Source organism: Panicum virgatum, chromosome 9N (genome assembly GCF_016808335.1).
Source record: "Panicum virgatum strain AP13 chromosome 9N, P.virgatum_v5, whole genome shotgun sequence".
Taxonomy (NCBI): domain Eukaryota; kingdom Viridiplantae; phylum Streptophyta; class Magnoliopsida; order Poales; family Poaceae; genus Panicum; species Panicum virgatum.
Window position 1 is genome coordinate 48,089,075 of NC_053153.1, and position 8,782 is coordinate 48,097,856.

The 8,782-nt window shown below is 43.9% G+C and overlaps 1 protein-coding gene across 1 annotated transcript; it reads right to left on the reverse strand.

The window, feature by feature from the left end:
• Window positions 1–959: 959 nt before the first annotated feature.
• On the reverse strand, window positions 960–1,941 carry LOC120689065 (uncharacterized mitochondrial protein AtMg00860-like). Its single transcript, XM_039971410.1, has 2 exons — window positions 1,656–1,941; window positions 960–1,015 (listed from the first exon to the last, which is right to left on the reverse strand). The coding sequence occupies exons 1-2, from the start codon at window positions 1,939–1,941 to the stop codon at window positions 960–962; spliced, it is 342 nt and encodes a 113-aa protein (XP_039827344.1).
• Between the last annotated feature and the right edge of the window lie 6,841 nt (window positions 1,942–8,782).

An 8,782-nucleotide genomic window follows, 5' to 3' on the forward strand; every position in this document is an offset into this window, starting at 1 on the left:
TAACTGCCTTCTAGAGGATAAGAACGATCTTCCCGCCAAAGATGAGCCTGAACCACCTCAGTAGGGGGTCGGCCCATCCATGGGTTCGGCCAAACCCCGTTTGAGGCGGTCTGGGCCCATCTTTTGCCGGTGCACTCCTTGTGGGCCCCTTGTTCAGGATTAGCGGTGCCCGGCCTTGGTAGGTCCGTTTACTCTGTCAAATGGGCCTCTTTTTGATGTGTAATGCAGGCAGCGATGTTCTGTGTATTTTTATTGTGTCTTCTGTGTGTTTTCATATTATTCCCGACTTGTTTCCCTACAATCAACAATTCACCAACACTCGTGGAATTCGTTAGTAATAACTCCTACCACTACTATTAATGTTCATTCTTTATGTCTTTATGCAGGAGTTGACGGCATATATTTTGCACTTACGGATCGTCAACAGCAGACTCAACTTGTGGCAAGCAATCTTCCCACACCTTTACATTCTTCTTGATCATTGCCCGCAGCGGCATTGAAAGTGTGCGGTTCACCACCTCCGTCTGTCCATCAGTTTGTGGGTGACAAGTTGTTGAAAATAACAACTTTGTTCCAAGCTTGGCCCACAAAGTCTTCCAAAAATAACTCATGAACTTCACATCACGATCTGAAACTATGGCCCTTGGCACGCCATGGAGTCTCACAACTTCCCTGAAAAAACAGTCAGCTACATGCGACGCATCGTCGCTCTTGTGGCAAGGAATAAAATGTGCCATTTTAGAGAACCTAACCACAACAACAAAAACTGAATCCTTTCCCTTCTTAGTTCTTGGTAACCCCAAAACAAAAACTTATATCTTCCCATGGTGCACTTGGAGTAGGGAGTGAAGTGTACAAATCGTGAGGGTTCAGTTTTGATTTAGCTTTGTGGCAGGTGGTACATCGCTGCACGAACCTCTCCACATCACGCCTCATCTTAGGCCAATAGAAGTGATCACTCAGCAGCAAGTCTTGTCTCCCCAAAGTGACCCATCAATCCACCCATATGTAATTCCTGCAATAAGAGCAAACAAATGGATGAATCTGGAATACACAATTTGTTAGCTCGGAACAAGAACCCATCATGAAAATGGTACTTGTCCCACTCTTTTCCTTCTTGACATTTCAAATATGGCTCTCCAAAAACAAGGTCAATGGCATATAATTCCATTATGTTTTCTAATCCTGGTACCTTGACCTCTAATTGATTTAGCAAAACACTCTTTGTAGACAAAGCATCGACAACAACATTTTCTTTCCCTTTTTGTACTTGAGAATGTAAGGAAAAGACTCAATGAAATCCACCCACTTGGCATGCCTACGGTTTAGTTTTGCTTGTCCTTTCAAATATTTCAAAGCTTCATGATCAGAATGAATGATGAATTCTTTAGGCCAAAGATAATGTTGCCAAGTTTCAAGCACACAAACTAGAGCATATAGTTCTTTGTCATAAACAGGATAATTAAGTTGAGCACCACCAAGTTTCTCACTAAAGTATGCTATGGGTTTTCCTTCTTGCATCAAAACACCTCCTGTGCTTATCCCACTAGCATCGCATTCGATCTCAAAAGATTTATTAAAATTTGGCAAAGCAAGCAATGGGGCTGAAGTTAAACAAGTCTTTAGCTCTTGAAAATCAGCTTCTTGTGACTTACCCCACACAAATTCAACACCCTTCTTGGTTAGCTCATTCAATGGGGCTGCAATGGTGCTGAAATTCTTCACAAAGCGCCGGTAGAAGCCGGCAAGACCATGAAAGCTTCTCACTTGGCTCACATTGATAGGAGTAGGCCAATTCTTGATAGCTTCAATCTTGGATTCATCCACCTCTACTCCCTGCCCTGAAACAACAAAGCCCATGAACACAAGCTTGTCGGTGCAAAAGGTGCACTTTTCTAGGTTAGCATACAATTTTTCAGTTCTAAGCACCTCCAACACCATTTTTATATGTTCCACATGTTCTTCCATAGTGCAGCTGTATATTAAAATGTCATCAAAATAAACCACCACAAATTTTCCTATGAAAGTTCTCAAAACATGATTCATCAAGTGCATGAATGTGTTGGGTGCATTAGTTAAACCAAAAGGCATTACTAATCACTCATTCAAACCAAATTTTATTTTAAAGGTTGTTTTCCATTCATCTCCTTCCTTCATTCTAATCTGATGGTATCCACTACGTAGGTCAATTTTAGAGAAAATAACAGCACCACTAAGTTCATCAAGCATGTCATCAAGTCTAGGGATGGGATGACGATATCGGATAGTAATGTTGTTAATAGCTCTACAATCAACACACATTCTCCAAGTACCGTCTTTCTTTGGAACAAGAATAACAAGGACAGCATAAGGACTGAGGCTTTCACGCACATACCCTTTGTCGAGTAGTTCTTGTACTTGTCGCTGAATTTCTTTTGTTTCTTCCGGATTGGTGCGGTACGGTGGTCAATTTGGAAGTGAAGCTCCTTGAATAAGATCTATTTGATGTTCAATCCCACAAAGTGGAGGTAGGCTAGCTGGTACCTCCCCCGAAAAAACATCATTGAAATCCTGCAACACATCGGAAACAACACTAGGAAGAGAAGTCATGTCGTTAGCGGTATGAATTGCATCTTTGTACAGTAGCACAAAGTGTGTCATGTTTGGGTTCTCCCTCATTTCTCTCATTTCAGATTTAGTGGCTATCATGACAACCTTTCTCCTCTCATGCTCTCTCTTTCCACTCATGTTTGGCTTGTGGTTCTCACTCACCGATTTTTGGACAGCACTAGTGTTTTTCTTTTCTCTCTCGCTCTCACTCAATTTCTTTTGCATGTTGGTTGCCATGATTTGAGCTGGTGTCATTGGCAATAATTTGATCCCTTTCCCTTACCATTTGAAGGCATGTGTGTTTTCATACCCATCATGTACAACACGCCTATCAAATTGCCACGGCCTTCCCAAGAGCAAGTGGCAAACCGTCATGGGCACAACATCACAATCAACAGTGTCGGTGTAGTCATGTATGCTGAATGTTACTCTCACCATGTGCTACACCTTGACATCTCCACAATCACTAAGCCATCGCACATGATATGGGTGAGGGTGTTTTATCATGGTTAGTCCCAATTTCTCACACATTTCTTTGCTAGCTAAGTTGTGGCAGCTACCATCATCAATTATCACCTTGATCAACTTGCCATTTGCCTTTGCTTGGGTGTGAAACAAGTTGAATCGTTGTGCTTACTTCTCATCTTTGAGCTGAACACTCAATGCCTTGGTGACTACACTGGTGTGACCAGCCTCAAAGGATAAGTCTTGTAGTCAACATCTTCAACTTCATATGTGTCATCAATCTCATCATTTTCAGCAAGAAGTTCACACTCTACTTCACTAGCTGAATCATATCATCCATCTTCAGTAACAATCATGACTCAATTGTTAGGACAATCCTTTGATGACATGGCCTCTTCTCAAGCACTTGAAACATTGAATTCCACTACTTCTAAAGGTGGAACTTGCTGGAGCACTAGTCTTAGATGATGTTGGCCTTGCAGATTTCTCCACATTTGTTGAAGCATTAGATTTTTCAGCGGCGCTGGAAAGATCATTAGCTTTGGAGTTGGAACCGGGTGCAAACATACCTCGTCCCAAATCAAACTTTGCTGTTTTTGGAGCACTTGATGATGCTCTTGAGCTGAAAGTTGAATGCTTTGTTAGTTTAACATCATCATGCAATTGCCGCTCAGTCTTTTTGTGCAATGTGCACTAGCTCCACTACATTATTGTAGGTCTGATATTCCACAACACATTTGATTGGCTTGTTTAGACCGGAGAGAAAGCATGCCATGAACTGCTCTTCATCCTCATGCACACGAGCTCTAGTCATGGCTTGCTCCATTTCCTTGTAGTTTTCTTCCACAGATTTGGCTCCTTGCTTCAAATTCTGCAGCTTGTCAAAGAGGTCACATTTATAATGTTTTGGGACAAAACATGCTCTCCTTTCCCTTTTCATTTCAGCCCAGGTTGCCACTGGAAATTCACCATTCTCTTCTCTTTGATTCTGAATTTGTTCCCACCAAATCAGATCATATCCATCAAAGTCAAGTGCAGCCATATGCACCTTCTTTTCCTCTGAATAATTATGCACACGAAATATCTTCTCAACATTTAACTCCTATGTGAGATATGCATCAGGGTCAGATGTACCTTCAAATTTAGGCATGCTGAATTTCAGCTTTCCGAACATCTCTTCATTGGGCTGATTATTGATGACATTGCGATGGTGTTGAAAATTATCATTGCGATGTAGTTTGAAAGTATCTGGATCTATCGTTTCATCTACAGCACCATTACCATGCCCACGGCCTCTTCCTCAACATCACCACCTCTTCCTCCTCCACGCCCTCGCCCAAGGACATTCTTCCTTCCTTGCTCTTCCTGCTGCAACCGAGCTGCATACTCTTCATCAGTCTCATCTAGCTCTTCTTCAGGAGAGCCTGTAGCACCTTGTGCCCTCAATGCCTTCACAACTTCAGCAACCATATTCTTTTGGGCTGCAACCATGTTCTCATTAAATTGGTCACTAAAGTCTTGCACTAGCTTCTGTAGTTGCTCTTATGTGACATAGCTTGGTGGATGCTCTCCATTTTCACCTGCCATGGTTGGCGCAAGAAAAGAAACAAATTCAAGTTATGTGGCTTTGTGGAAACACTCGATCTCACCTTCTCTTACCACTAAAGTTTTTATGTGTCCTTCCTGAATTGCGAGCCGCACTCACTTTGGTGGTAGTAGGCACGACAAAAGTGATAGATTAAGTGAAATCAAAGTCATAGTGCATCCTAAACACAGGCTTATTTGTGGAGCTTGGAAGGTTATATATGTGGTGGTGCAATCTGAAACTTCAAGCTATTATAAAGTTATGTAAGAATCCAACCAAGAAAGATAGTTGCTGAACTAAAAATAGAGGAATTGTAGAACGTGTTTAGCAACTCACACACAAGGATGGGAAAAACTTGTTGCAGCCAAGAAAAGAGCTAAACTGAAGTTTTGATTGAAGACAAAGCTCAGTGCTGCAAAAGTAATGGAGAGATGCTAGCTAGTTGCTTACAAGATCAACATAGCTACAAGATTTGCACAAATGATAGGTATATGTAAGTTGAACATTATCAAGCAAGGTCAATCATTGTGGTGATATCAGCGCTTAATCTCTTTTTTTTCTTTTTTTTCTTTTCTTTTTTGCCTTCCTTTGCTACAAAGATCACCCACCAGATTATAAACAATTACCACTTGCTATTGAGATAAATTTTAGAATGAGCAGAGTGCAAAGCCCACAAGCAACAACCTATAGGTAGTCTCAATAGGTTGAAAGTTTCCACAAAGGATGAATTTGGTTCACTACTGAAACTTTTCATGGATAAAGCATGGAACAACTCTAATATTTAGAAACCAAACATATGTTGTTATTATAGGATTTCAAATAATCTTTCCAACAAGCTTAAGAACACTCAAATCGGATTTGAGATGAAGAAATTATGCTGATTTTCGTGTGCCCTTCTCAAACTATAGATCTGCGCATGAAATGACTTCAGGATGAAAATAGATCTGAACAAGAACGAAGGGGAAAATACAGATCTTGACGGGGAACAAATGGGGAAAACAAATCAGAGGCGAAAAACGAGGGGAAACACAAAGGTTCAGCAACCAAACTCGATCTATTGGACTAGAACTTAACCAAACTCACTGAAATTAAAGATCGGGTTATTGGTAGTGAAAATTTTGGTATTTTCGAGTTTAGGATCATAAACCAAAAGGAGACTAGGGGGTAAACATCCTACCGAGTAAACTGTTGCTCTGAATACCAAGATGATGCGGGACCTTGCCCAATCTTCTCGCTGTAGGATCTAGGGATAACTTGACCCATGCAACCTGACGAAGCGATGGCAACAACAGCTGCTCGAACAACCACCTGTGACAAATGATTTCACCCAACCACATGATTTGGTTGATGGCCTAACCTGAACCACGCAAGGTAGATGCAATGCTCTTGCAAATCACAAGGAAACACAAGACCAAGTGGTAGAGTAAACTCCCAATCCTTAAGGGGGCAGCTATGGCACAACCCTAAGGACAAGAGCACTTGGCTTATCTATTTTTTGAGTTCAATTCGTGGTTAGGGTTTCCACCAGGTGCACAAGTGATATTTATACTAGAAACATCCCTCCTAGCTGGGCTGGAGGCCTTACAAACAAGCCCATTCCAAAAATACATGAGTTGGAACACTTCACGGGGTGCTCAGATCGGACCAGTCCGAACTACATTGTTCCAGAATAGTCTTCACGAAAATGGGCATAAATCTCTCCATACAGCGTGAAGTTGGAAGTCAGATCGGACCGGTCCAAACTATGTAGTTTTGGAACAGTCTTCACCAAAATAGGCATAACTCTCTGCAAACAGCTTCAATGTATGTGTGGTTTGTTGCATATGAAAGTAGACTTCAAGAAGCTTCCAATGGTGTAGGATAAACATTTTTTTGAAGGAAAACTATGGGGGAGTTCCCCACAGCGCTTCATTTTAATTTTTTTTAAAAAAGGAACTGTACAGAGAATTGGGATACTCACAGAGTTACATTAGGGGGGAAGAATGTAAATAAAAAGATCAAAAACTCTAAACAAGCGTATCTAGCCATTGTACAATTTGTGGGTGCAACGATTGCTTCACTCTTAAGAGCTGAAGGTGAACTTGCTTCTTGAAATTGAATAACCATCTAGACCTACTAATTATCTGCTGATAAAAAATTCTATCATTTCTGATCTTCCAAAGCTCCCAAGCAGCCACCAAGAAGATCTCCATAAAGAAAGGGCTATTAAAAGCTGTCCTGGCAGAGAGAAGTTTAGCATGTATATCATGATCATCTGTCCACTGTATCTGAAGAGAGAGCCAGCAACTTGTTGCAAAAGGACAATAAAAAAAGAGATGCTGAATGTCCTCTTCAAGATCATGGTTACACATCACACGTGAGTAGCCAGCATCAATATGGAAGTTCCTTCTTCTCAGCATATTTCTAGTATTAAGCCTATCCACAAGTAGGAGCCACCCAAAGAATTTTATGTGAGGAGTACATTTTGATTTCCAAAGCCAGGTGAAAGAGCATGGTACTTGCAAATTTCTGAAGGCCAGAGCATAGAATTTCTGAGAAGAATAAACATAAGAACCCCACGTGAAGGTCCATCTATCCAGATCTTCAAAGTTATATGGGACTGATACTACATCAGTCTGCAGTGTGTGCAATTGACTAAAGGCCTGCTCTGAGAGGGGGACAAAAAATAGACTATCAAGATCTTCTGTCTCCATGACTTCTTTGACAGATATTCTTTGATTCTTCACAAAAGAGAACAGGCTTGGGTACTTCAGAGATACTACTTCAGTGTTCCAAAGGTCTTCCCAAAACATGGTGAAACCTTCTAGATTGCTACAGTTCTTGCCTTTAACTTCTGTTGCAAAATCTGGTGCCATCACAAGGCCTACATCTTGCTCTCTGTCACTTGGACAGACTTCCCATGGCCTGCTCTTGGAACCTAAGGACAAGAAAGGAACTTCCATTAGGTAGTAAACAATTCTTAATAGAGGGATGTTCACATTCATTAAGTACTAGATTCACCTCATCTTGTAGAAGTTGTACTCTTGCTTGAGTCAACAGTTCCTTGTAGACATCTTTATCTTGTCCATCATGTGGGTTGTCATGTTCATCATTTGGGATGTCCTCATCACCCACGGCCATGGCGACCACACGCGGAGATGTCTCCTCCATTGTCATCCCAACGTCCTGGTTTGCCTCAGGGAGGGAGGGGGAGTCGGGCACGATGACATACGGGATCACCACCGCAGGCTGATCTTGGCCACCGACAGACGTCTCCTCCCCGGGGACCGATTGCTCAGGGGGGGATGGCCTGGGTATCGCCCTCCTGGTTCGCTGCCTGCAAGGGTGCGGCGCGGCCCGGCTGTGCGCCCGCCAAGGACGCGGCCCCTGGTAGCGCCTGCTGCTTCCTCACGACCTTCTTGGGGGCCAGCTGCAGGGATCCGAGCGAGCCCGGCATGCTGCAAGAATGACAAACAAAATCAGAAATAGGGAAGCAAAACGCAACAAGACGAGCCGAGAAGCATCACAGACACGAGTTGCTCATCACGCCCTGGACGACCGAGCCTTCTTCGGGACCTACTCCCTTGATGAGGACTCGACTCCACCACGGTGTTTCCCTAGCTTGCCGGCCGGGGCCTACAAGCCGAGCGGTGTACCCGAATCCTCGGGGGCGCCGGATGCCGCCGGTGGGGGAGAGGGCCTGCGCGCCGCATCGACGGCCGGCTGTAGGTCCGCCACAGACTCCTCCCGGCTCGGATCGCCCCCTGACCCTGAGGGGGGAGGAGATTGCCTCGTCTCCACGGCGGCGGGCGGTTCACTAGTCGGCCCGCCGGTCTGATCGGGGTTCCCGACACCATTGCACCCGAGAATGCCTGCGCGTTCCTGGCGCTGCTCCCTTCCCCGTCATCCCTCGACACGAGGTCCCATTTGATGTCCTCGTACTCCCCTAGACTGTCATCGCTGTCGTCGCTGATGGGTCCTCTGGGGATTCGGCCTCGCTGTGGACTTGCTTGCCAGCGTTCCTACGCCTCGCACAGTCAGCCTGCCTCTCCTGTTGGGTGACGTTCCACTATTTCTTGGTGTTCGTCTTCTTCTTCTTCTCCTTCTCAGCGGCGTCCCGATTCACTGCCCGCTGGACCTCATCCCCGGGTAGCGGAACCCGGG

Coding starts and splice junctions, on each gene's coding strand:
- LOC120689065 (XM_039971410.1), bottom strand. CDS start 1,941: ATGGTGTTGGAGGTGCTTAGAACTGAAAAATTGTATGCTAACCTAGAA. Junction 1,016..1,655: donor GGGTGTTGAATTTGTGTGGG/GTAAGTCACAAG, acceptor CTCTTATTGCAG/GAATTACATATGGGTGGATT.